Source organism: Natrix helvetica (genome assembly GCF_964273705.1).
Source record: "Natrix helvetica genome assembly, chromosome: 13".
Lineage (NCBI taxonomy): Eukaryota > Metazoa > Chordata > Lepidosauria > Squamata > Natricidae > Natrix > Natrix helvetica.
In genome coordinates this window covers 1489667-1517268 of record NC_138557.1, presented here as the reverse complement: position 1 = coordinate 1517268, position 27602 = coordinate 1489667, and the positions used below count along the sequence as shown (strand labels likewise).

The 27602-nt window shown below is 47.2% G+C and overlaps 3 protein-coding genes across 5 annotated transcripts; 1 reads left to right on the top strand and 2 right to left on the bottom strand.

Annotated features, from left to right (window-relative positions):
• Positions 1-137: 137 nt before the first annotated feature.
• Positions 138-7102, bottom strand: FLCN (folliculin). 3 transcript variants are annotated; one of them, XM_081965473.1, is made up of 12 exons: positions 6947-7102; positions 5964-6226; positions 5500-5646; positions 4415-4636; positions 3624-3784; positions 3434-3525; positions 3126-3319; positions 2702-2815; positions 1953-2076; positions 1376-1507; positions 1038-1143; positions 138-882 (listed from the first exon to the last, which is right to left on the bottom strand). In XM_081965473.1, the coding sequence occupies exons 2-12, from the start codon at positions 6210-6212 to the stop codon at positions 681-683; spliced, it is 1743 nt and encodes a 580-aa protein (XP_081821599.1). In that variant the 5' UTR covers positions 6213-6226; positions 6947-7102; the 3' UTR covers positions 138-680. The 3 variants fall into 3 exon arrangements, with proteins under 3 accessions (XP_081821599.1, XP_081821600.1, XP_081821601.1); XM_081965474.1 differs by having other exon boundaries at positions 5964-6119; positions 6959-7101; XM_081965475.1 differs by having other exon boundaries at positions 5964-6241; positions 6959-7100.
• Positions 7103-7585: 483 nt separating this feature from the next.
• COPS3 (COP9 signalosome subunit 3) lies at positions 7586-16988 on the bottom strand. The gene is made up of 12 exons (XM_081965476.1): positions 16830-16988; positions 14922-15051; positions 14082-14194; positions 13341-13390; positions 12940-13032; positions 12123-12302; positions 11313-11453; positions 10788-10961; positions 10471-10557; positions 10242-10355; positions 9599-9679; positions 7586-9363 (listed from the first exon to the last, which is right to left on the bottom strand). The coding sequence occupies exons 1-12, from the start codon at positions 16882-16884 to the stop codon at positions 9310-9312; spliced, it is 1272 nt and encodes a 423-aa protein (XP_081821602.1). The 5' UTR covers positions 16885-16988; the 3' UTR covers positions 7586-9309.
• Positions 16989-18468: 1480 nt separating this feature from the next.
• NT5M (5',3'-nucleotidase, mitochondrial) lies at positions 18469-24314 on the top strand. Its single transcript, XM_081965649.1, has 5 exons — positions 18469-19534; positions 20006-20106; positions 20670-20730; positions 21662-21776; positions 22640-24314. The coding sequence occupies exons 1-5, from the start codon at positions 19250-19252 to the stop codon at positions 22780-22782; spliced, it is 705 nt and encodes a 234-aa protein (XP_081821775.1). The 5' UTR covers positions 18469-19249; the 3' UTR covers positions 22783-24314.
• The last annotated feature ends 3288 nt before the right edge of the window (positions 24315-27602 follow it).

Genomic DNA, 27602 nt, shown 5'->3' with positions numbered 1-27602 from the left:
AAGAAAGAGGCTGGGTTTCCTGCATTTTTGGGAACTTTTAGTGGAAATATTTAAATTTGCAAAGCAAAACTTTTTCATGCTTCCTAGGATGTATTAAATATTAAACATCATTTGATTAAAAAAACAGGATATTTCTCTTCGGAGGGGGTGGATTTTTATTATGTGCACTTTTACACACATTAAATAAAAATTCAACACAAACACCATGACTTACACAATGAAATAAAAGTCATAAAACATTTAAGAAATCTTTCTGAAAACGAGTAGCTATAAATATTTTGACATATTCACAGAAATAAACTCTTAACAAATTAGGATCTCTTATTAATCTTTCTCCCTTTTAAAAATTCCATATAAAGTATGTTCGGAATTACGTTTCTTGCCAGAAAAGTTTTTATAGAGTTCATCAATAAGTAGCTGGGCAGTTAAAAAAATATAAAGAACTGAATCTCACGGTAACATAAAAAACTGTAAATGTTGCATCATTGAAGTCCAAAAGTCTTAAAGTCACTAAGTCTGGATACACCTGATGTAGATAGTTTTGAGGACAAAAGATCTTCCTTCATCCTCTGCTTTTCAGTCGGTCTACAGTGTTGACACAGAATATTTGAGCTCCTTCATCCCACACAAAACAAGTGGATCGACAGAGTTCTCCAAGGGCAACCCAAGAGTTCTCCAGGCTAGGTCCGAGACTCCAGAGAAGTTGGACTGCGAACGGTGGACATCAAATGCGATTTGTAGGTCTTGCTCAAGCCCGTCATCCAGAACTTTAGGAGCTTCACGTTATCCTCTTCAGAAGCCCCCAAGATGCTCAACAACTTCTGGGTATCTTCTTTGGGCCTGCTGTCCACCTTCGTGAACTTAAAGAGGACCTTCACCTTACTGCAGAAAGCAAAAAAAAAATTACAGACCATGACCCGCTCTTTCGAAAACGAAATTTCTGAAGATCGCACAGCACTCGTCCCTTCCTTAAAGGAAGCATATGCAAGAATGAACTCCAGAAGACAACTCCTTCTCAACCCAAAAGTCCACCTTACTTCATCCACTCCTCCTTCAGGCAAATGAGGCACTGGTCCACCACATCGACCGAGAGGTTCTGATTCATCAGAGCAGCTTCAATCTTGTTCAGGATGGTCGGACCAACTGCAGACGGGAAGAGGAATGTGAATCCAGTTTTTCTATTGTTATTTTTTAAATAAGCACTGCACAGTTGAGTCACCCGTCTTTCTTTTTTCTTCTGCAATTCCAACTAAGTAACAAAAATATGTTCCTTTTCAAAAATCCATGACACAACTCTTTTTGGTTGTGAACTACAGATTGGACAGTGTTGCGACTCTCTACTCGAAACGGCTTGAACTTAACACGCATGGCTCACCTCTGTCTGCTGCCAGAGGGCTGCTGCTAGTAACCACAAACTCGTATTTACTGAGGGGCTGGTCTTCGTCAAAGAGGACGGGATAAAGGCTTGACCGTGTGGCCAGACGAACTTCCACCAGGACAGCAAACTCTGCAACAAAAAACAGAATTTCTTCATAGCACCATTCCCAGATTTGGAGGAGCATCCCCCAGACTTTTGAGTCCTTTTGGAGAAGGGCGGCATATAAATCCAAATAAACCAAACCAAACCAAGCCTGAATTTACGGTGTTTGCAGGGTCCTGGATTTATCTGATTGCCATTTGCAACCTTCCTAATTGGATTCCGACAAGCAGAGTCAAGTGGGGGAGCCGGATTCACTTAATGATGGCAACAATGGCAGTGATTTACTTAACAACCATGGTAGTAAAATCCAGCATGATTCGCTTAGCAATTGCCTTGCTTAATGATGGAAATTCTGGTGTCAATTGTGGTCGCAAGTCCACAATAGTTTATGAACCGTCGGTGTGTCCAAGACAAGCAAAAGGTTACCAATCTTTTCTACCAGCTTGGGGAAGACAGAAAGACTCGTTCTTACCAGAGGACAAAATGTGAGGAGGGATTTTCACTTGAGGGCCGAGACCCAAAAAGTTACACCGGTAAGCCTCCTCGTACTGGTCGCTATATGGGATGATTCGGACACAGCCAACCGGAAGCATGGTCTAGCAAAGGAAAGAGAGGCGAGTGAGAATCCAGTTCCCAGCGCAGATTTCGGGCAGACAAAATGGTTTGCAAAGCAGGACGGAGGAAGTTGTTGTTTGAATGCAGGCAGAAGCGACGGATTTTATTGAAAAGCTCGATCTGAAGATACAAAGTTCTGAAATGAGTTATTTTCGTTTAATTATTCATTTATTTTGTATGCCACCCTTCTTGCTAAGCGGCGACTCTAGCCAGCTTCCAACCAAGTAAGAACAAGAAAAACATTTTGAAATAATAAATATTAATATTAAAACAGACTAAAGATCAAGGCAGCTAGATATACACGGGCTGGAGATGCATGCAAGACACCCATGCTGTCTTGGAATTATAATAACAACATCAGTTATTATTATGGTTCCTACTTCTATATAAGTCACTCGGTTTCTAGAGGCTTGGAACCGTTGGTTGCACTGATTAAAATGAAGACCAAAAACATGAATGCAATTCTAAACCGCCTGAGGCAGCGCCATGCAGGCTCACAGAGACGAGAACTTTGCATGCCCCACCCCCTATTATGACATCAGGGCAGCCAATCAGAAATCCACTGGAAGAGGACAGGGCAGAGAGAGGTAACGTTGCATTTCGTACCCGCAGGACATCAAAGGCGGAGTGGATGAGGTCTCGATCCAGCGCTTTCCAGATGACCTGGTTGCCCATGAGAACGTGCCAGGCCAGCGTGCGGAATGCTGACGATCCCAAGACCTGGGAAAGACACAACCAATAGTCTTTAAAAGCTTATTTTTTGCCTTTAATTTTACTTTACTGTTTCTCAAGCTTTAGCAACTTTAAGAGAGCTGGGCTTCTCCCAGAATTCCCCAGCCAGCTATGCTTGAGAAACACTGCTTTGCCTTATGCTTCCCAAGTTCTAGAAGTATCTGCTTTATTACTTATTTAGGTTTGTTTATTCGTCTTATTTTTTTCTGTGTTGCTGTGTATTTCAGCAGCCTCCTAAAACTGTCAGGATGGGCAAAGGCCCATCTCCCCTTCCAGTGATCCAACTGCCATTCCTTGCCTGTCTCAAATGCCGGAGGGAACGGAAGACAGATTGACTCCCGCCTGCCCCGTTCCAACTGCTGCAGTCTGCCAGAAGACCGAAATCGGCCTGGTTCTTCATTTGCCCAGAACCTTCTCGGACATCCTTCTGGCTGGCCAGTTTTCCCTCTTCTTCCTCCGAGTTGTCCCAGGCTTCTGACTCTTCCTCCAAATCTCGAGAGAGAAAAGAGTTTGAATGAAGGTTGCTCGCGTTTCTTCCTGCGCAAGGCAGGAAGGTGGCTTTTTACATGCGAGAACGTCCATTAAAAAAACAGCTTCTGACTTTACCAGCAAGTTTTTCCATCTGTACCAAGGTGTCCTCTGTTGGGGCCCCTTCCAGAAGCTTCTCCGTGAGTCTGCTGCCACAGGCCTTCAGCAGCCTAAGGATATTGGAATGGGTTTTAGCCCACTTGATACCGAGCAGAGTCCGGTCCCTATGCCCGGATTTCCAAGTTGGTGGTCTACCAAATATATTCACCAAGCAAAGGAAGTGTGAAGGCAAGCCCACAGGTTCTCGTCATTGGTGAGCGAAGTCAGCGAGCGAGCGGCGTTTCCATTCCGCTGATGCAGAAATGGGGTGAAGGCCGTATTCATGCGTTGGGCTCGCTGCGGACATCCATACTGCTCAGCTTCAAAGACCTGAGTAACCAAGAAGCAACCACAAAACAAATTTTAAGAAGTTGAAAAGACAAGTTTTTTAAAAAAACAGCTTTGCCAAAATTTATCATTAGCCACGAAAGCAGCAAGACCTTAAAAAGAAGTCTTGAAAACTCCAGAAAAAGAGTGCAGAGAAGAACAACAAAGATGATTAGACGTCTGGGGGCTAAATTGTCTGATGAATGGTTGCGGGAACTAGGAATGTCTCCTCTAACAAAAAGAAGGTATAGGGTGGGGGATGGACGGACATGATAGCAGTCTTCCAACATTTGAAGCGCTGCCCCAAAAAAGAGTGGGTCAACCTATTCTCCAAAGTCCCTGAACGCAGGACAAGAAGCAACGGATGGAAACTAAGCAAGAAGAAAAGCAACTTGGAACTAAGGAGAAATTTCCTGATAGTGAGAACAATTAATCTGTGGAACGACTTCCCTCCAGAAGTTGTAGGTGCTCCATCACTGAAGGCTTTCAAGAAGAGATTGGACAGTCATTTGTCCAGAATGGTACATGGATTCCTGCCTTGGACTGGGGTTGGACTAGAGGACCTCTAAGGTCCCTTCCTGCCCTATGATTCTCAAATGTCCAATTTCCCTCCCGACCTGCTGGGTCCCAGACCTTCAAAGCTTTGCCCTGCAGCTCGTCCACGACGCCCCGGATCTTCCCCAGGAGGAAAGGCCACGAGTTGATGAGGTAGATACGGTCCATCATGATGGCGATGATGCTGTACCAGCGCTGGAAGCCCCGAGCCAGGCTGTCCTTGATGAAGAAGGTGTGGCTGAAGACAAATCCGTGCTGCTCATCGCCGAAAAAGATGGGACCCTCCCGTCCGGGACAGACCTTTGCAGAGAAAAAGAGCCATTGGTGGGTCCCAGAAATTCTTACGCACAGCCTGTCTATGCCACCACCACCACCCCCTTCCCCAAAACTGTTCAGATAAAAGGCAAAAATAAAAGCACCCATTGTGGCATTTCTTCTAGAAACCAAAGGAGCCTTGCAACCTTCAAGTCTCCTTCCAGCCTTAGCTCAGAAGGGGTTTCTTCTGCCATTCACTTATTTATTCAGTTTCTAGAGTTGCCCAACTCAGTCCAGGACTTTGGGCAGCTTACAATTCCAAAACTATAAAAACAAAGTGACGTTTAAAAAACAATTTTGAAAAGATCCAAACTAGCCAACCAGCGAACAGGAAAGCCAAGAAACGGGGATAATTCCTGTCCTCTTGGCTTTCTCAGGCCAATCAGGGCCTTCATCAATAGAAAAACCTCGCCAATCTATCAATTCTCTGCAAAAAGGAAGGCGGGGGGCTAGAAGTAGGGCATTTTCCTGCAAGGTTTGGCAAGAAGCCAGATCCCTTTTGAGCTGGCGAAGAGGCTCAATTTGATCCAGTGGTTGAGGCGCCTGGCTAGAAAGTGGGAGACGGTGAGTTCTAGTCCTGCTTTAGACATATGAAAGCCAGCTCGGGGACTTTGGGCCAAATACCAGGAGACGGTGAGTTCTAGTCCTGCTTTAGACATGAAAGCTGGCTGGGTGACTTTGGGCCAGTCGTTCTCGGCCTCACCCACCTCACAGAATTGTTGTTTGGGGGAAAACAGGAGGAGGAAGGAGCATTGGACATGTTCGCCGCCTTGAGCTATTTATGAAAATACCAAAGGCAGGAAAAAAACAGAAATCAATCAATCAGCCACCCAACCCAGCCGGCTTACTTCACAGCTGAGGCTGCGTACACAAGCCTGGCGCACAACGCTGAAGAGCTGCGGGTGGCTGGGGTGCTGGTGGCTGATGTACTTGATTGACGTTTCCTTGTCGTGGCTGATGTAGCCTGGATGTCCGGCAGGAAGGGAGCGACAACCCTAAGAGGTGGGAATGAAAAAAGAAGAAATAGACCACAGGAAGCACGGTGAATGCCAGAAATTGGAGTCCAAATGTTAATAACAGCCACGACTGCATGGCTGGCTAGGGAATTCTGGGAACTGAAGTCCACCCATCTTCCACTAATGGGCCAGGTTCAGAATATTTGGAATAAAGCAACAGGAAGTAATGCCATTAAGGGAGAAACGACCATAAATTGCAAGCAGTCACTCAAAAAGCCAATTTGGATCAACAAATGGCACAGGGACCCCTGCAGAGGGGAGGGGGGATTGGGGGGGAACAGAGGGAGACCACTTGCCTCGCACATGTCCGATTTCTTGGGCCCTGGGCTGCTGGAGTCCACACTGGCACCTTCGGCCGGGCTGTGGGAGCGAATCCTGCTGCTCATCTGAATGCCACCTTCCTCATCCTCCGCCTGTTCGCTCTGCCCAGGGCTGTCTCCCCCTGGCGGGCCCTGCGGCAAAGGAGCGTGCAAGACCTCCGTGCAGAAGAGGGTGCGAGGGCCGTGCAGCTCGCAGAAGTGGCACAACACCACAATGGCATTCATGGCTGCTTCTGCTGCTGCTACACAGCCAGCTGCAAAAAGCAGAGCATTCATATGAGGGGGGCGGGGAGGGAGAGAGAGACACTGACAGATTAGACAGATAGATATATAATAGAGATAATAGATTAGATAGATATAGATGATAGAGGATGGATGGATGGATGGATGGATAAATAGATATACAGATGATATATAGATAGAATAGATGATAGATAGATAGATGATTGATAGATAGATAGATAGATAGATAGATAGATAGATAGATAGATAGATAGATAGATGAGAGAATAGATAAATAGGATAAATAGATAGAATAGATATAGATAGATGATAGATAGATACATGATATAGATTTTTATATACCAGCAGCCAATTAACAGGATACTAAAATCAAGCTGCTACAAGGGAACCAATGCACCCCAGCACTAACAACATCCCTGCAAGGTAGGACGGCTGACTGCCTGCAACTGGTCATAGGGCTGCCTGGGAGTCCAGGATTCAGGAGGGAGGGGGGCTGATCTGGAATGGCCCGCAGTCCTTCCTCTCCCTCTGCCATTTTCTGCACTGGAATCAAGGCACGGGGGCCCTCCAATCCAGGGAGATACACTCAAATTTTCTCCCATCTGTTCGACAACTCCAACTCCCATCATTTCTGCAAATGCTGGGCGCTGCAGTCCCAGCATCTTTGGAGATCGTTCAAGCTTGGGACGGTGTATTAATGCACCTGCCGCGTGCACATACGATCCTACCTTTATTTCCTCCTTGGGAGCCAGACTGAGGGGCTAGTCCTGATTGAGGTCCCCCCGCTTTTACAGTACTAAAGAACTCGAGGGTTTCGTTTTGGTGGGAGTGCGCATGCGCGTCTTTCCGGGTTTCTGTCGCCGCCCAAAGCGCCTGACTCGGGCTGAGCGGGAGTAACCATGAAAGTCTCCTTGGAGGGGGGACCCAGCGAGCTTTCGCCTCCTTAGACACCCCGCGTGGAATCCAACGTCAGGCAAGGGATTAGAAGCGCATCTAAACTGTACGCAAGTCATCCCTGAATCCTCTTGGAGTTAGCGTTCAGGGTTTCTTTGCCAACTACTTCACGGGACCCCCTTTGGCTGCAATTGGTTCAACCCACCACCATTGAGGCTTCCCGAGAAGGGCTAATATAACTGAGAGAAATGGGGGAGAGAGAGAGATTTCACCAGCAATTTATCTGCAGTTTCAGATTTCAGGCCTCAAAATACCAAAACCGAATAGATAGCTAACTCGGAAGAGGAAAGGTAACCAGAGTCTCTCGTCCGCATATTTGGATTTTATTGACTCCTCCCCTCGGGAAAATGGTATGGCCCGGCAAGTCCCATGAGAGTCATATGATAGAAACAACGCAGAAGTTGTCCAGAGGGTTTTATTTAGATTTGTATCTCGCTTTTCCTGCGGGCGGGAATTCGGGCCAAAGTGGCGCCTTTTACAGGAAAAAAATGTGCATTCTTTGGATGACCCCCCCCCCCCTTCTTCCACCGCACCATCAACCACGGTTGCAAAATCTTGCATGCAAACAGAAGCACAATTGAGGTCTCCGCCCCGAAGAGCATGCAATCCTTCCAGAGGGGTGGGATGGGGGTCTAGGGGTAGATCTGGACACACAGCCGTTCCTTGCCTTTGTTTTCAGGTGCGAGAGGATGATGGCCTTTGGTTCTTGGAGGAGATGGTCCAGGGATTCTCTCTCTCCGCAACTTTCATTATGAAGATGGGTGGACTCAGACTCCCAGAATTCCCCAGCCAACCATGGGGGAACATGGGAATCTTCCCCACTTGCTGAACTTCTCTATCTGACCCATGCAGGAAGCACAGAATGGGGGAAAGGGTCGAGGCGTCTTCCCAGACTCTAGATGTCATCTGGGGCAAGGGCATGTCCAACAGAAGCGGTTTGGGCGAACCGGTAGTGATATTTTGACCTTGGTTGCAGAACCGGCAGCGATCCAGGCTGGCCACACTCCCAAACCTCGCTGCAGGCATTTTTTTTAGTAATTTTTCCCATGTTCTGTGTGCATGCGCAGAACAATTTACAGTCAACTGCGCACACGCACAGAGCAAAGCGAACTGGTGGTAACCCACCCCTGGTGTCCAACCTTGGCAATTTCACAACTCGTGGATTTCAACTCCCAGAATTCTCCAGTCCACATGCTGGCTGAGGAATTCGGGGAGTTGAAGTCCACAAGTTGTAAAGTTGCCAAAGTTAGAGATCCCCACTCTAGGAACCTGGGATGAGATCAGGGGTGGGTTGCTTCCAGTTCGCATGCGCAGTTGACTGTAACAGCAGCAGCGACCGGGGAATCTGTTCGGGGGCGTGGCCAGCCTGGGCCGCTGCCGGTTCTGCAACCAAGGCCAAAATACCACCTGAACCTCTGGATGAGATTCAGGATTATTATAGGTGTCCCATTGCCAGAATTCAGACATGTCTCAAGCAAACATGTGGAAGATAACCAGAGGCAGAAGAGACACAGAGGTGATGTTAAGAAGCTCCCAACTGCACAGATGTAGCCAAGAGGTATTAAAGCAATTTGAGGGACCATGAAATTGCCAAGAAAATTCTCCCTATCTCCCTGCCAAATCAAAGCAACACACCTTTTAAATCCAAATTAATGTGGGGAGAAAAGAGAACAATAAATACTTTCCCTTAATTTAAGCTTACTAAAAACACTCCGATTCTGCGGCAAGAAAACTGCTTTCCACACAAAGTTTTCATACGACCGGAAATTTAACTCGCCTAATAAAACTTTACTCTGCATGGAAATTTTAAAAAGGAAGCCATTGCCAAAGCAGTAACATTCATAAAACAAAAAAGTGAATTATTTAATGCATTAACAACGTTAAATCTCAAGATAAATCCACAACAGAATGAGACTTTTTTTTCCTTTTCTTTGAAGAGCATTCCCCCCCCCCAAATCATACAGTACTGAGAAGACATTTTAACTTCAGATGCGACAGACAGTTCTCTGCTTTCTTCTTGGTTTTTTTTCCTCTTAACACTCAAATCCTAAAGCTGTCTCTCTTTAGCTTTTTTTTTAATGTATTTGTGTGTTTTACAAGAGAGTAGCAAGCAAAAATGTGATTTTCAAGAATAACTGGATGGTTTGCTTCCTGATTCGTCTTCTTGGGAGCCCATACTCTGCAAAAGAAAAACAGGGATCTGTTTTGAATCTGGAAGAGCAGAAAACAAAATCTCTTGGGATCTTGGTGGACAGAGAGGAGAATGCAGCAGAAAGGCCAAGCTGTTCTAATCCAATGAAATGGATTCCTTTATGCTTATAGTTACAGAGACACAGTGTTTTTAATGAGGGTTTTATTTAAAAAATCGAGTATGGCGAAATAGTATTGGATTCCAGAATGGATCTGATGCTTACCTTCTGCACAAACTGAGGGTTGACGGTGATCTCCTGATCCATCGCTTTCAGCCTCTCATCGAGTTCTATACATTTCAACATCTAAAGGAAGACAGAAGGGATTTCTTTGGAAGATGTTTTACAGCCCTCTATGGACGAAGGGCCGCAAAAGGTGGTGGGAGTTAGCCGAGACGGATAAATTGATTGCTTTGATTAAAGGACACAATTTCTGTTTCTACTTGGAAGGAAACGGCTTCTGGACTTTTATGTTTGAGGTGGGGGGGGGGGGAATGAAACTTTAGATGCTTTTTCTGATTTTTGATAGGTTTGCTGTTATAGAAATGGCTGTTCTATATTATTGAAAGTAAAAACGGAAGGTTTTATGTTATGCCCTTATTCTACTGCTCCAAAAGGAGTCGGAAGTCAATGCATTTCTTTTTTCTCTTTCCTTTACACTTTCCTCTCTTCCACTTTTCCTCCTTTATTTTCCCATTATCTTCATTTTCCCTTGCACTTTACATTTTGATAAGCTAATGAAAATATTTGAATCGTGGAAGCTGTGCTACAGCGGCATTCTCCAATACTGTAGGCTGGTAGTCCCTGACTCCAACCATTTATTTAACGGCCGTTCTAAGTTACGATGGAATCAGCAAACCTCATTTACCTCTTGGTCAATGTTGTGGAGCATCGCCGGGTTGTTATATTTCTCGGGATTGTCGTGAAAACAAACCATGCCGTCTTTCTGGTTGATACTTGCAAAAATTTCCCCGTCTTCTATCTGCATGGAAAAAAGGACACAAATGAAGCAGGACTTTGCTTGGAACGAACCTTTCCTGGCTTGGTTACTTCTGTGCTATTCGGTTATCATTTCCAGCCAAGTCAAAATGCCTTACCATGTGAAGGACATATTTTTCTGCCTCCTGAGGCCCCGATAATTGCACTCGGCTCGCCATGTCTTGTAGAGACAGTGTTAAAAAGGTCTGAAAAGAAAAAAGCACAGCCAAATGGAGATATTGAACAAGTTATCTCTTCTGCTATCCCTTTCTCTGCAATCTCACCTGCAAAGTGGAATTTGCAAGAGACTGCTGAGTTTTAAAAGGAAGGGAAGGCTTGTCTTTTGCAAGGCAATGGATGGCAAATGAAAAGTCACCCGTCCTTTTTCTCAGCCGGATGGAGCCCCTCTAGGCCTTGGGATGGGCGGGTGCCTCACCTTAGTTAGCCTCTGGATGTTCTTTTTGTAGAGAGATGATAAGCACTGTTTCACCAGGCCCATGTTGTTATCCCGGGTGAAGGTCTCGCTGTGCTTGTTCACCAGACTTCGCAGCTCAGAAGGCTTATTGGTGGCATACACTTGCGCTAATTCGTGATACGCGTTGCTAAGCGGCTGCAATGCGAAAACAGGACAGATTGTGGGAACAGAAGGGTGGGCAATTCAACCTCCAATGGTCCAGAAAAGACTGGCCCACCTATTCTGGTTGTTAGGTTTCCTGTTGAGTAGGGGTTGGGCTAGAAGACCCACAAAGTCCCTTACAATTCTGTTATTCTGCTTCCCCAAAACATTTGCAAAGTACTTTTTTTTTCAGGCTCCTGCCCTGAACCCATCACAACATTTCTATTATCCCTTCAATCTAGTTTGGCTCACTTTACTAAAGCTAGGAAATAAAATCTCCTCCCCACCCCCCACCATCCTGCCCCCATCCTCCCAAGTTCCCAAACAGGATCTCTGGGGCCTCACCTTAACAAATCTGCCTATTATTTGGGAGGTGTATTTCGGCAGCTGCTGCACTTTGCCAAGGAGTATCAAGGAGACTAGGATGTACTTTTTGTAGGATTCCAACATAATGTGGCTGACAGCCATGGCCGGGGTGGTTATAGCCTGAAAAATGAAAACGGAAGGTTAGGGGAAGATGGACCTTGGAGTCCTGGGGATCCAAGTTATGCCCTGGGGGGATGCAACTTTGTCCTAACATTATGGAATTCCAACTAAGTCTATTTCGAAACAACTTTCCAAGGACAAAGGAAAGGCTCTAGTCTTACACCTGGTCAACAAAGGAAGTCTGTTTCTAGACAGGCAGCAATTTAGTCTCTTACAGGAAGAAAAATCAAAAGAGCCCAATGACATTTTAAAAAGATTAACATTTGCTTTCAGCGCAGCCTTTAACAGATGCAAAAATGCAAAAAAAAGAACCAGTTTGGTCCAGTGGTTCAGATACTGGTCCAAAAACCAGGAGACAGTGAGTTCTAGTCCCACCTTAGGCATGAAAGATGGCTGGGTGACTTTAGCGCAGTCCTTGTCTCTCAAGCCAACCCACCTCCTAGGGTTGTTATGGGGAAAACAGAAGGAGTATTAGGTACGTTTGCTGCCATGAGTTGACCAGATATTTTGTAAAATCTGGGATAAAAATCTAATCTGATTTTATCTCTGCTGCAAGGACTCACAACTTCCAGTAATATACTCTAACCAAGCAGGAATATGCTGGTTTTAAACCAGGCTGTCATGCCCTCAAGAAATTTTGCGACACCAAAGGGGAAGAAAAACAGTTACCTGCTCGTAAAAATAGAGTGCCCTTTCGAAATTCTTGAGCCCCGTGTATATCATTCCCCCATAGTAGTAGTAACACAGAAAGTGCTTGGCATCGTAGGCCCCGTTTTCTTTACAAATATCCATCATGTCCACATCTAGATACGGGAGGGCGGGTTTAAAGCATTTGGCTAATAAACAGAGCTAAAATGAAACAGACCAGAGTTAACAAAAAACAGCCGCTAGGCTGATTTGCTTCAGAACAAGAACGTGAATCATCAATCAAGGCAAAATATGGGGAAGGGAGGAGGGATGCAGCTCAAATACCAGGCCAGTGAAATGATATCAGGGTAGCTGTGTCTAAGGACTGGTGGGTCGAACCACAGAGAGAAAACAGGCTGCCATGTAGGAGGATAATGCAGGCACTTTCTAGGAAGTAGTACGATCAAAACTCCACTTCCTTTTTACAGGAATGGCAGGGTGGGTGGCTGGTGTCTGGACTCTTCTTATCCCGTGGGGGTATGTCCCTGCTGTTGGCAGCTTCACGGCATCATCGTGCATACGATCCACACAAACTAGTTCAGGCCTTTGTGCGATGACGCATGTGAAACCCAACCCTCGGAGAGAGGGAAGCTACGTAGGGGAATTCGAAGCCAGCCTGATCACACTGAGGAAATTCAGCTTGGGAATAGCCAAATTTAAACAAGATTGCAGGCAACGAAAGGGCATGACGGGCAGCAAAGCTCCCATTAGCCCTAGTATAATTCTGCATCGTGTTATCAGGACGGCCTACTCTGCTAGTAGGAGGACTTCACTTCCCACCTGACTCAGGGATCCTCACCTGGCAGAGATCCGCATGTATTGAGGTCAGTTGGTTGGTATTCATCTGCATTTTGTCTATAGCTTGCCTGAGAATGCTGATTCCGCGCAGGGGCTGTTGGCAAGCAAGCAAGCGAGTCAATTTCTACATACACGCAAAAAAAGAGATTTCTACATATTTGGATCAGCTTAATCTGTCCTGATGTCCAGAAAGCTGTACACCCCACTACCACCACCAAACAGATGTAAAAATAGCTCACCAAGTTGGCAAGCGTTTATTTACTGTGATTACTATCTTTATTTACACGCCGCTGTTCTACTCCAGTGAGTATTGTTCAGCATTAACACACAACATTTAAAATCTAGCTTTCCTCAAGATCAGCAGCCTGAGAATCAAAGGACTGCACTGCTTAACTTCCTTACCTGCTTCCGTTCCACAAGGGCATTTGTTAACTGATGGCACAGACCAGCGACTAGAAAGAAGGGAAAAAAGAAGGAACTGAGACTGTGGTAACTGGGGATTGAACAACATCAGTGGCCATACTTTGTCCATAGTTAGTTACTTTTCAGTTAGACCTTTAAGTCAGTGATGCTCCTGGGAGGAGGTTAAGGTTTAAAGTTGTTAAGGTTTATTAAATTACATTTGGAGTTTTTCCTATCTATGAAAATAGACAATAAGTAAAGCTGTAGATATACCACGTTTAGGATGTAACAAAAATGTGGGGTTTTTTTGTCTATCAAAACCCATCTCTCACTGAGAGAAAAGATCTCTTCAAGCTGATTTTTTATTGATTGAAAGGATAGGTCACATAGTACGATCCTGTGTGGCTTAGCTTCAATTCCCTTTTTAAAAAAATAGTCTTGTAGTAATTTGCATTAAAGTTTTGGTATTATAGGAAAATGCTTTCTTTTTATTGGCCTTGTTATTTCTCCCTACCATTTTTTTTACTGTAGTTTGCTCCTAATTATGTTTGTGTTATTGAGTGTTCATGCATACTCACAGACACCAAAGATAAAGCTACTGTGGATATAATCTTATTTGAATTAAATGGTGTCGGGCAGGCTCTGTATTTTTTTTTTTAACACAATGCTCATTTGCAACTCCTTAGCAAACCAATGCATATTTTAGGCGAAAGAGGCCGCAGGATGGGAGGAGCCGCTTACAAGTGTCGGTGGCGTATCGAATGTGCTCCCCGTTGCAAGTGCTGATGAAAAGCTGGACCTGCGAGAATAACGTTTCGAAATCAGGGACGCTGGGCATAGAAAACTTCACAAACCTACAAAGGAAGACAAAGCACACAATGCAAACCATCTCTTTCTGGGACCCCTGCAACCCACCCGAAGGGCACAGTACGTGTGTCAGATGACCGGGTTGTGGGTTTTTTTGTGTACATGCTGTGTGCCGCCACTCTTATGAGTTGGATGGACATCTACTTCTAGTTAACAAATAGGGTAGAAAGAAATATGTGCAGTCTTTGAGTTACGACTGCAGAACAGGTGCTTTTGGGTCCTTCCAGCTATCATAAAATGCACAACCTGGCCCCTGTGCTCACACAACCACATTTCTGGTGTTTGGCAACCAGTTTATGACCAGTTTTAAATTGTGACTGCAATGACTTTTTTTGCCAGTGTCAGGTGTATTTTTGCTAGTTTCCAGCAAAACAAAAACAAAACAAAAAACCCACCCAATTGGAAGAATGTGCCACTTGCATAATGACTGTGAGGATTTGCTGAGCGACCATGAAAATGTCAATCTCGGATCCAGTCACATGGCTGCCTTGACGTATGACCACACTGACTTACAAACAGATTTCTGATCCCAATTGTGGTGGTAAGCAGAGAAAGGATCTGTCAAGCTTACTTTTCATGATAGTGGATGGATATTTTAAAAAAAACGGAATTAGGTGAAGCAGAAGGTTCACAGATAGGAAGCCTCGTGAAAATCAAGTTTGTCTCTCTAGTCAAATCTGAAGGAAAAGCTTCCAATAAGGGAGGGTCACTTACAAAACAGCCAACACGCCCAGTGAGTGTTCCTGGACATCGAGGGCCCCGAGCACGGTATCCAGATGGGAGAGGTTTTTCGCTAGCAGTTCCCCACTTTTGTTGATCAGCTCGCAAAGCTGAGTCATTTGCCCTGAGAGAGGCGAAAAGTTTGAAAAGTGAGGTAAGAAAAAGAAGATCTATCACTCTCTGCCCTATAAATGGTCAACTCCACAAAGAAGCAAATACCACCCCAACAGCCATCTATGTCAGAAAAGCAAAGCTGTAAAACAATAAGCCAATACTGTAATTAAAAATATACAGCAGCGAGAGCGTGTCCCAATTTATAAGCGCTCAGGAAACTAGAGGACGGTGTCACAAAATCAGCTCTTTAGCACAAAACAACAAATTGTAGAAAAGGTGCTCTATTAATATTTTTATTCTACACTGTTTCAAGAAGGCTCAGCTGACCGATCTATTTTTATGGACCAAAAAGGAAAACTTGAATTAATAAAATTGTTTTCTAGCTTCCCTTACCAGCCGTTAATTTTCACATCACAATAATGCTGGGATAGGAATAGATTATAGAGGCTTCTGTCCCCAATCATTTAATACCATGGACAGCACCCCGGCTGAATCCCTACCCTTTCAATCCCTCAATGAAAACAGTTCAGCCTAGGACAGAGTCTTCCATGTAAGTCTCCTAAAATTTAAATACCCCAAAACAACACAGACACACTTATGTAAATATATAGACGATTTTCATAAAGTGATAAAACTGAAGATAACCATTTGGAAAATAATTAAAATAACCCTTGCTGTTCCTACAAATAACATGAAATTAGAAAGCCCCCAAATCAGGGATCTTTAGAAGGATAGAATTACATTTAAAATGAGACAAAAACTGAAACAATGAAAGGGAGCTGATTCTTCCATGATTTTTCAGAGTAAAGTTAGGACCTTAAACCAACTCCCAAGCCGAGAAATATAGCTTTTATAAGGTAAAGTTTCCCCTCGCTCATCTCCGTTTCAAAGCCAAAGAGGCAGCGCCGTCCGAAGACATGGTCTCCGTGGTCATGTGGCCGGGATGACTAAATGATGAAGGCGCACATATCGCTGTTCCCTTCCCATAGGAATAGGTGGTTCCTATTTTCCTACTTGCATTTTTAATGTGCTTTCGAATTGCTAGTTTGGCAGAAGGTGGGGCAAGTAACGGGAGCTCACTCTGTTACACGACACTAGGGATTCGATACCTTGGCCATTCTGATCAACAAGCTCAGCGTCTTAGCCCCTGAGCCATTGCTTTTATAGACAAAAACGTTGACACAAGGGAGCCAAAACCAGCAGCTCATAAAACTGCACCTCCACAGAGATGCTGAAACGCCTCTCAAAAATAGAAAACCAGGGATCATAAAGCTACCTCATTATAAAGAACATGGAATTCTTTTTCCATGTAGATGGGGAGGGCGGAGGCTGCCCCACAGGATGCAAATGACACCCCCCCCCATTGACCTTCCAAGAGATCAGAGGGTGGAATTGGGCTTTGGACAGGAGACCACCAGGCGATCCCAGAGGCCTGGGAAGGGGAAAGCCCAGCTGTGAACAGGCAGAGCGACACCCCCCCCCAGTCCTGATTCTCCACCCCTCCCTCCCCCCCCCCGATTCCCAGCCTGCCCAGGAGCGCCAGGTTGGGGAAGGGGTGCTCTGCTCCCCCCCCCTCCCTCCCCCGCCCGCCAGGGTTTTGCAAGCCAAGAGGCGGGACCCCCGAAGCCCCGCCCCGCCCGCAGGCTGACAGACAGACGCGGCAGCCAACGGGCATCTTCGGGAGGCGGGATCCCTCCCGGCCCCCCTTTCTCGGAGGCCGCCCGGGACCGCAGCGGGACCAGAGGGCGGCAGCGGCCTCCACGTGCGCGCCCCTGCCTTGTGTCTCACCTTGGGCCGAGAGCTGCCGGACGCTGTTGACGAACTGCTCCAGGGCGGACGCCATGGCGGCGCGGGGAAGGGGGAGGGAAAGGCCCGGCCGGGTCAGCCGCGGAGGAGCCGCCTCTGCCTCCTGCTCCTTCCCAGACGCAGCGGGAGCGACGTCGCCGCCGCGCAGGGCCAATCGGGGGCCGCGCTTTTGGAGCGTCACTTCCGGCTCGCGGTGCGAGAGCCCGGCTGGGGGCGTTGCCATGGGGATCGCCTCCCACCCGGAAGTGAGCAAGCCGAGAGGGCCGCTTCCTGCCCTGGGCGGAGTTCGCGCACGCGCAGTGGCTCGACAACAGTCCCCGCCACCCCGCCCTTTTTGCTGCAAAAGCGGGAGGAGGGGCTTCATGCAGACTGGAAATTGTGAAATGTCTGTTTATTATTATCTACACTATTAAACATACAGATATTTACATATAATTAAACACGATATGCATATCATTATTAAATAAATGTGTGTTTTGCATTGTCTTTATTTCAGTCATACATATATAGATATATTAAAAAACCTCCTTCGCAAATGCAATGCAAAACCAAGATAATCCAAAATGCATATTAGATTCTTAATCTTGCTACCTTAAAAGTGGGCTTCTGGCTCTTCCACCAATCCAGGAGCAAGTGGGGGGAAAAGAATTATGTTGTCTAGGCATTTGTGAGATTGGACCACCATTGGTCTGGAAATGTTGGTTGGACTAGAAGACCTCCAAGGTCCCTTCCAGAGTAATAGTCTGTTATTCTGGTTTTGCTTTATTGTGTGTCCTTTATACGTAGAAGGATTTAATGTGACGAAGCCGCCGGTTTATCACGTAGGTCTTCTCCGCCCAAGCTTCTGCCACTTAAAAACAGAGGAGGGTTGCCTCCACCCTCTTTGATTCCTGCCATGGAAGAAATGTTCCTTCACCCCGGCACGATTCAGGCAGGTGCCCACCCTTTCCAGGGATCTGGAACCTGCCTAGGTGAGTGACCTCAGCTGGATGGATCCTCCAGGAAACCGTCAACAAGTCAGAAAAGACAGGCAGGGTCCCACCAAATGTCCTAATTTGTGCCCAGAGGCTCAAATCCCTGGACTTCTGTTGGCCCTGGCCACCCCCTTGACCAGAGAGCAGAATTTGAATTCAACTCGCATCAGAAATGCTTCTGGGGTCTTCAGGGCAGTCGGTTTTCAGGCTTGAAATTCAGAGGTTTGCTGGTTGCAAGACCCTGAGACGTTCTGGTCAAAAGAAGCCCTTTCTATCCCGTTGGTTCTATAAAGGGCCCTTCTTGAGTGCCCGCAATGGGGAGGCCACCAATTGGTCATTAAGTGAAGCTTCAGTGAAACCTAGAGGGTGCTTAGGAAGGGAGCTGCAATGCAGGAAAGCCAATGCCTTGCAATACAATCTGGACAAGTGTGAGGAAAAGAGGTGCTTTTGCATAAAAGGTGGGCATTTCTGGGAACGCTGCTGCCTTTCCATAAGGTGGCTTAGTGGGCAAAGGGAGAACCAGACCCCTTTTCTGGCTTTATTTCCTGGAAGACCCCCGCAAGCCCCTGACCCTTCCAGCCCACGCCAGGCCTGCATCGCCTTCCTCTCCCCTGCTGCCTTCCCTAAAGCCCCGCAGCGGTTCCACCTGGCCAGCTCCGCGGCCGGCCGGGGAAAGGAGCGGAGAGGCCGGGGAGAGGGCGCGCGAGGACGCAGCGGGGCGCGCGAGGCTCCCGGGTTGGCACGGAAAGAGGAGGCCGCGGCTCGCTGCCCAGCCTCCCCGCGCCGCCCTTTCGCAGGCGACGGCACGGAGAAGCGGAACCCCGCCGGGCCGGTTGCTGGAGGGAAGAGACCGGCCTTGCGCTCGGCTGAACTGGGAGGCTTTGGGCAAGCCATCTCCCGTTTGCGTTTCTCTCTTTCCCTTCCCTTTCTTTCTCTTTCTCTTCTTTTCCTCGCCCCCCTCGCTCTGTCTCTCCCCAACCCTTCCTTCCTTCTTTCTAATCCCTCCCTCCCTTATTCCTCCCTCCCTCCCTTCTTCCTTCCTTCCTTTCCTCCCCCTCCATACCTCCTTCTTTCCTCCTTTCTGATCCCTCCCTCCCTCCCGCCTTCCTTCCTTCCTTCCTTCCTTCCTTCCTTCCTTCCTTCCTTCCTTCCTTCTTTCTAATCCTTCCTTCCATCCTCCCTCTCTCCATAGTTCCTTCCTTCCAATCCTTTCCTCCTTCCTCCCACTCTCCGTACCTCCTTCCTTCCCCCACCAGCCCACCCAGGAGCCCCGAGTCCCGCAGTGGCCGCCGGCCGCCTTCCCTCCGTGACCTTCGGATCGTGCGGCAAAGGCGGGCGATGGCTGGGCGGGGGCGAAGGCGGCCGGAGAGGTCGGTCCTGCCCTGAAGGGGGTCTCTTCTCCCCGCCCAGAGACGCCCCTATCCGGCCATGATCCGCCGGGGGCCCTGCAGCCTCCTCCGGCACCCGCAGCGGGTCCTGGGCGCCTGGGCGCCTCTGCTGGGCGCGGGCACCGTCGGGGCGCATTCGGCGGCTGCCCCTCCGTCCCGGCCGCTGCGGGTGCTGGTGGACATGGACGGGGTGCTGGCCGACTTCGAGGGGGGTTTCCTGAAGAAGTACCGCGCCCGCTACCCGGACCTGCCCTACATCACGCTGGACGAGCGGCGCGGCTTCTGGGTCTCGGAGCAATACGGGAAGCTCCAGCCTGAACTGAGCGTGAGTCCCGTCCTCACACACACGCACCCACACCCACCCACACACACACACACACCCAGGTATTTCAAAGGCAGGTAGCCCTGGCCTTAGGACCACAATTCAGCCCAAAATTGATGTCGCTAAGGGAGACATTTGTTCAGTGAGTTTCGCCCCCATTTTGCAACCTTTCTTGCCACAGTCGTTAAGCGAATCACTGCCATGGTTAAGTCAAAAACACGGTTGTTAAGCAGATCTGCTTTATCCATTGACCTGTCAGAAGGTCACAAAAAGGGGACTACATGGCAACTGTCATAAATGGGGGACCGCTGCCAAGAGTCTGAATTTTGATCAGGTGACTATGGGGATGCTTCAGGGGTCGTAAGTGTGAAAAACGGATGTGGGGAAAATGGATCTCCTGGCGTTTGGAGGCCTGTGCTGGTGTTTGCATCTGTGTGTGTTTCTCTCCCTCTCCCCCTTCCCACCACTTTGCAGGAAAAGGCTATCAGTATTTGGGAATCCAAGAACTTTTTCATGGAGCTCGACCCCCTGCCAGGGGCTGTGGAGGCCGTGAAGGAGATGGCAGGATTAGAAGGGTAGGTATCGGGCCATCAAATGGGAACAGCAGCAAGTTCTCCAGATGTTTCATCCACTGTGCTTCTCTAGATGAATCCCACAACGTAGAGTCCTAGGGCTGGAAGAAGGGACCTCGGAGGTCTTCTAGTCCAGCCCACACTCAAGGCAGGAGACATCAGACCATCCTGGTCAAATGGTTGTCCACTTTTGAAAACCTTCAGTTTTCCAAAAAAAAAAAAAAGATAACATTCTGTTTTCAAAGCTAAACATCCTTGTTTTTTTCTGGTGAGTGGAAGAGCAGATGCCGGAGATGGAAAGCAGCCGGGTGGGTGGGTGGGGTGGGTGGGTGAGAAATCCTGCCCCTTCCGGAGAAGTTCCAGTACTTGAGTGGAAATGGCCCAAGCATTCCAGTCTGTAGAAGACCTGGGAAGCTGAAAATTCTTTGCCAACCAAATCCCTGCATCACAAACCAGTTACTACCCCCTTCCACCCCCCCACCCCCCCATGCATAGAAAGTTCTGTGGGAATCCAGAATCCAGTTGTGGAAAAATAACAGAAATCTCTCTCTCTCTCTTCATGTTAGGACTGAAGTCTTCATATGCACGAGTCCCATCAAGAAGTATCGCTATTGCGCATATGAAAAGGTAAAACCTGCTCAACAAATCTTGATTAAAGATTTGATTAAATCAGGACAACCAGGATTTTATATTAAGGCAAGCTAAGCACTGCAGGTTTTAGAGGAATTGGGCTGATTTAACCTCACCTTCCAGCTCCCTTCCTTGTCTCAGAGTTGGCTTGTTGACAGGAACCCTTTGCCAACATGGTTAATTTATTTTTATTTATTTGCGTATTACCGTATTTTTCAGAGTATAAGACGCACCTAGCTTTTGGGGAGGAAAACAAGGGGGAAAATCTTCCTCTGCCTCCCAGCAATTTGCCTCCTCGCAGCAAGCAGCCTGTTTCAGTTTCAGCACAGCCTGATTAGCACAAGCAGCTGATTGTCGGTTGGATTGGCCTCCTGAGGATCAGCTGTTTCAGGCTGCAGGGATTGCCATCGCCTATTGCCACCTCCGTGTACACCATTTTCAGCCTCCGCACGCCCCATTTTCTGGGAATGGTCAGAAAATGGTCCATAGAGGACAAAAATGGGATGCGGAGGCCAAAAATGGGGCGCGTGGAGGCGGCAATAGGCAATGGCAGTTCCTGCAGGACGATCCAATCGACAATCAGCTGCTTGTGCTAATCAGGCTGTGCTGAAGCTGAAACTGAAACAGGCTGTTTGCTATTTGCTGCAAGGAGGCAAATTGCTAGGAGGCAGAGGCCAAAGGGTGGGGGGCAGCAGGTGGGCGGAGCTACATTCGGTGTATAAGACGCACCCAAATTTTCACCCTCTTTTAGGGAGGAAAAAAGTGTGTCCTATTCCAAAAAATGCAGTAAATTGATATGCTATCCATCTCACCCTAAAAACAAGTCTGGGCAGCTTTCATTTTATCGCTCTCCCCATCCTACAGAAAAAGTTCCCTTCTCGTCCTCCAGCCGAAAGTTTTCACCTTTATGTCCTCTGTTGCTTTCCAGTTCGCTTGGATAGAGAAGCATTTCGGACACGAATTTTTGGAGCACGTGATTCTCACCCGGGATAAGACGATCGTCTCTGGACACATGTTGATTGATGACAGGCCTGATATCTTAGGTAAGGTAGGGAGGATTGGTGGTGGGGAAGACAACCCCTGGAGCAGAAGTGGTATTCAGCCGGTTCTGACCAGTTCTGGAGAATCGGTAGCGGAAATTGTGAGTAGTTCGGAGAACTGGGAAATAACACCTCTGGCTGGCCTCGCCCCCATCTATTCGCTGCCTCCCAAGTCCCAGCAGATCGGCTGGGTCTTATTTTGTTACCCTGCACAGAAGAACAGAGCTGGAAAGCAGGTTGGTGGGGTTGGGAATGGAGATTTTGCAATATCCTTCCCCTGCCACACCCACCAAGCCACGCCCACAGAACCAGTAGTAAAAAAAAATTGAATCCCGTACTTTAACTTTGATAGTAATTAGTAACTTTAGTTAATTTTTATTCAATACTAGTTTGGGGGGGGAAAAACACACAAATAAAGACTTCCATTTCCTGTTTTGGCTTCTGTTTTCTAGCCACTTATAAATTCTATCAAACTTAAAGTACTGACCACAATGTAAATATAACGGCGATATGAACAATGAATAACGTTACAAGTGTATGTTCAACTGTTATTCCACGATTACCCAAGTTAAAACCGAACGGAAGGCAATGTAGAATGGTGGAACCACAAAGGCGAAACATGAATGTCGATAGAGAAGGCTGTATAACTATTTCATATGGTTATTTTTGTCTTGTTTTTTCTTGTTTTTTCTTTTGTTTGTTGCATCTCTTTTTTGTATTTAAAGGTAAAATTGTTCAATAAAAACTATTTTTAAAAAATTGAATCTTACCACTGCCCTGGAGGGCCCAAAAGGTAGACTGATATGCACCATTTTGGAGAAACGCAACCCAACATCTTCACCGGCTGTCTTTCCTTTCCATTCCAGGAGCTGAACGGTCTCCCACCTGGGAACATGTGCTTTTCACCGCCTGCCACAACAAGCATCTGCAGCTCCCGTCTTCTTGCCACCGGTTGCACTCGTGGTCTGATGACTGGAAGGCCATCTTGGAAAGCAAGCGGGCTTGCTGATGCTTGGAGAGTTCTCAGCAAGGCCAACAAACAGCAGGTTGGTTGCTTGAAGGCTATCTTCTTGACTTGCTGGCCAGAAGAAGTAGAAGAAGAAGTAGAAGAAGAAGAAGAAGAAGAAGAAGAAGAAGAAGAAGAAGAAGAAGAAGAAGAAGAAGAAGAAGAAGAAGAAGAAGAAAATACCTGTTACCTTCCTTGGGTCTGTGCTGGCATGTCAGAAGGAAGAGAGGTGGCTCAAATAGCAGCCGTTTTTTGCAGTGAAAGGAAGTCCTTGAGTCTCTACAGGAGTGGCGTTGGCCAAGTCGTCCACCTATGTTGAAGGCCCCTCATTGAATAGATCAACTCAGGATGGTTCCCCATCCCTCTTTAATTTTCCGTGGGGTCTTCGTCATTCAAGACGATGGCCATCCTCATCTTTGGCCTCCAACGGATGGGCATTGATGCTTCTGGAACTCAAATGACCCTTGTTGCAATGGACATCCAAGAAATGTTCCAGAGCGTAAGGAGGCTGGTGGCCTCCTGACCTCATGTGCCCAGCCACCATCTCACAGTCACGTGTGAGTTTGCTGCACCGGTTCACCCAAAGGATCTTTTGATTTCAGAGCTTTCTAGAATCCAGGGAGCATTGGGGGCTCAAAAAATCAAGATGGATATGTTACTGGGAAGTCAAATCCATGCATAATGTTGCACGTAATACAGAAAATTCTTCAATTCCCTGTTGTTCCCTTCAATCCCTGACTTTTTGGTTGTTCCAGGGGATCCCTGAATGTTTTCCAAGAGTAAACAGGGTGTTGTTCTTAAGGATTTATTTCTGGACAGTTTGGGGAGCAACCTTAGAACTGGCCAAAGATGCTGAACTGGGAAAAAAGGAAGCATTCCGAAGGTCTGCAGAACAGTGCAGCGCTGTGGGGTGGTTCGTCCTCTTTAAACCTGGGGTTTTCTCGCAGACGTTTCATGACCCAACTAGGGAGCATCATCAGTGTTACAAGGGAGTGGTGGACACTTGCAGCATTGATGATGTTTCCTAGTTGGGTCACAAAACATCTGCAAGAAAACCATCCAGCTCAGAGAATACCAAAAACCTTACTCACAATTCATCCCCAAGCTACAAATATTCTATCCTATCTCTGAAACGAGACACTTTGCACATCCCTTGCTTCTACCTGGATGGATTCTACTCTCCATCCTTCAGGTAGAGATCGACTTTGGGGCAGAGCACATCTGTATCATATCTTCATGTGGAACCTTCGCATCTTCTCTAGAAGATTCTAATCTTGGCCTGCTAGTTTTTCCTTTCTCTGAGCCACGGTGGCGCAGTGGTCAGAGTGCAGTACTGCAGGCTACTTCTGCAGACTGCCGGCTGCTTGCAGTTTGGCAGTTCAGATCTCATCAGGCTCAAGGTTGAGTCAGCCTCCCTCCCCCCCACCCACCCCAATGCACGCACAATATTTGGTCTATTTATTTAATCTGAATGTCTCCAGCTCTGCGTACTTTTATTGTGCAAATACAACCAACAACTCCTGCTTGAGAAACAATCCTGTGGTGTTTTGTCATGTGCCATATTTGTGGATGGTGTAATGTCTTTGAACCGTGCCTGAGTCAATTCTTCACGTCAGGGGTCAGCAAGCTGCAGCTCTTTCACCCCTCTGCTGCAGCTCCCTGTCACCGGTCGGCACCACAATATTGAGAGGAGCTTCTGGTTAGCGGGCGGGGGGAGGGGGGGAAGCAGAGTGCGCCAGGAGGAGACCCTAGGGGTAAGGGCTGGGTTTTCCGCTCAGCTCCACCATTGATAGGGCTTTCGGTTAGGACAGGTAGAGGAAAAAGGATGCCACGCTAGGAGGAGACTCTATGGTGGGGGAAACCGGACTTCCAGTCGGCTCCAGAATTGAGTGGGGGGCTTCTGGTGAGGACCCTTGTGGCTCTTTGAGTGTTTAAGGTTGCTGACCCCTGCTCTAAGTCAAGGATCTCTCCTGGGGATTTGACGGGCATGCACCTCATTGTTGGCTTGCTATTTCCTTTTATTTCCAGGTGATTTTTTTCTCCCCTATCTGTCCCTGCTTCTGAGCTTCCCAGGGGTCCTTCCATGCGATCAGACTTAAATTTTCAATCTCTGCCAAAGCCAAGCATACGTGCTCAACGTTGAACAGGCGCAGGGTGTTAAATCCCCAAAGCGTCCACCAGAGAGCAATCTAGGCCAAGATCTGATTCTCTTTTACGTTATTTTATTTTGGTTTTTATTTTGGGGCTGGACCAAGTGGCAGCAAAGCTCAATTCCGAGCTGGCAGAAACCTGGAACCGCTTTTTGAAAAAAATCCAGTTTTTCACCTGAAGCTTTTGTGCAAACATTGATGGGTGGGGGCTCAGCCCACTTCTCCAGAGAGGCATGCTGTTCAAAGGTCAGTTTTCTAGTCCTCTTTTTAGCTGTTCGCCAGATTTCAGGAATTAAAGTCAAACATTGGGGTTTTAAAAAGTGAAGAAGGCGAGGAAGGTGATATTCAAGGGGGTGGGAAAGAAAAAGGAGGAGAGAAAGAAAAGAAAAACGGAAGCAAGAAAGAAAGAAAAAGGAAGGAAGGAAGGAAGGGGCACATTTTTCAAGTCATGCATTTTAGCAAACAGAATCCATGTTCCTCAATCGCTGCTCATGGAAGCATCTGCATCTGAATAAAGCATGTTGGAAAAAGATGCTTCCAGACTCCCTGCTTGAGAAGCGGGTTGGACTAGAAGGCCTCCAAGGTCCCTCTTACTCTCTATTCTAATTTTGAGCTTCTGCAGATTCACACAGCTCCCCTTCCACAAGGCCTACTGAGAAAGGGAAATTAAAAAGAAAACGAGATGTAAGGAAAAGCTTTCTATTCCAGAGACAGGGATGGCTTGAATGTCCTGCTTTACCCCTCGCCTTTCCCGTCTGTAACCTCTGCCAGATGGTACAGAGCGCGGACTGCTTCCGCCCACCAGCTGGCGGCTGAATGGCGCATAGAAAGAGATCCGACTCCATCCAGCCGTTCTTCAAATCCAGTGGATTTTCTAAGAGGGATCCACCTTCGGGACCCAAACAGAAGACAAAGCCCTTTCTCTCACGCTTGCTCAGCAGAAAGGTTTGGCCTGACCCAGAGGTTGGATCGGAGCCCATAACACACATCGCTGTGGCACGCCAAAGTGCGTCAGGTCACAAAGTGTGCCCTTGTGCCCAGCTTCCCTTGCACAACCTCGGGGCAGGCGGGGGAGCTTAGCCCACACCATGACGGTGGCTGACATTTCAGGAGAGAAGAGGGAAAAGTCTTTGGAAGTTTTGCTGGAGAGGAAACCTACAAGGTGTGGAGAGTTTGGGGCACCACAGCCTTCCTTTCCCCACATCGGGACGGTGACGCACCCCTGAGCATCTCAGCCTTTTTTGTTTTCCCCGCCTCAAAAGGACACAAATCCCCTTTTGTCGTGCTTGTTTTTTAACTCTTGCTCTTTGACGTCACGGGGAGTTTGCTCAGCCAACCTCAAGGCTGGAATTTTTTAGCATTCAGCCGACGGGCGAAGCTGGAGGAGGAAAATGCTTCAAGAAAAGGCCACTTAAAATTCACCTGTGTTTGTTTTCTTACTTTAAAAATAAACTCAAGTGATTGATGCAATTCTGGGGCCTGGTTTATCTTCCCAGCTTTGGGAAAGATATAATTCTTCCTCCAGGCTCATCTTCTGGTCTCGTTTTGAACCGTGCCTGGCTCATTTTAAGCATTGTACCAGCAGGACGTGGTTTGTCTATGTGGGGATCACACCCTTCAGGGCCCCCCATCCAGATATTTATGGGTTTTATGGCTTTGCTGGTTTGGAGCGGTTTTGCAATCTGCGGGGAGAATTTGGGCTATTTGAGCAAAGAACCACTAGCTGATAACAGCCAGAGGCAGGGGAAATAAGCTTGCAAAGACAATTTTAGGAAAGAAGCAAGGGGGAAAATGGTTTTTAAACAGTTTGAATGGCCGGATTTCCCCAGCATATTGCTTTCCTTCTCTCTCCCGCTTTCCTCCTTCTCTTAAAAGAGAGAGTATATATATATTTGGACAAGGAATAGAACAGAATAACAGAGTTGGAAGGGACCTTGGAGGTCTTCTAGTCCAACCCGCTGCTTAGGCAAGAAACCCTACACCACTTCAGACAAATCGTTATTTAATCTCTTCTGAAAAACTTCTACTTCCATTCACTACTTCTGGAGGCAAGTTCTTCCACAGATTAATTTTTCTCACTGTCAGGAAATTCCTCCTTAGTTCTAAGTTGCTTCTCTCCTTGATTAGTTTCCACCCATTGCTTCTTGTCCTGCCTTCAGGTGCCTTGGAGAATAGCTTGACTCCCTCTTCTTTGGGGCAGCCCCTGAGATATCGGAAGACTGCTATCATGTCTCCCCTCGTCCTTCTTTTCATTAAACTAGACAGACCCAGTTCCTGCAATCCTGCAGATTCCAATCCAGGCCGTTCTCAACTTACAGCCGGTGACTTAGAGACAGTTGGAAAACGGGACATAGGACCCATTTCTGAAGGGCCAACATCTGCCTCTCCCCACCTCCATGTCACACGACCCCATAGATTGGATGCACCCACCACAAGTCATTTTTCAAATGAAGGGCCAGATTGCTCCATAAAAGAAGAATCGGTAACACAAACCAAATTGACTTTTCCACAGACATAACGTGCTCTTGTATTTTTTCTCTGTTTTGATCTGGGTTTATCAAGAGAAGCGAGCAACTGCAAAACCTCTGACCTACTTTGTGCTTGGAGGCGGCTGAGTGGGCAGGAAAACAGAGATATTTATTGTCCCATTTTTAAAATGCCCCAGTTGACCAA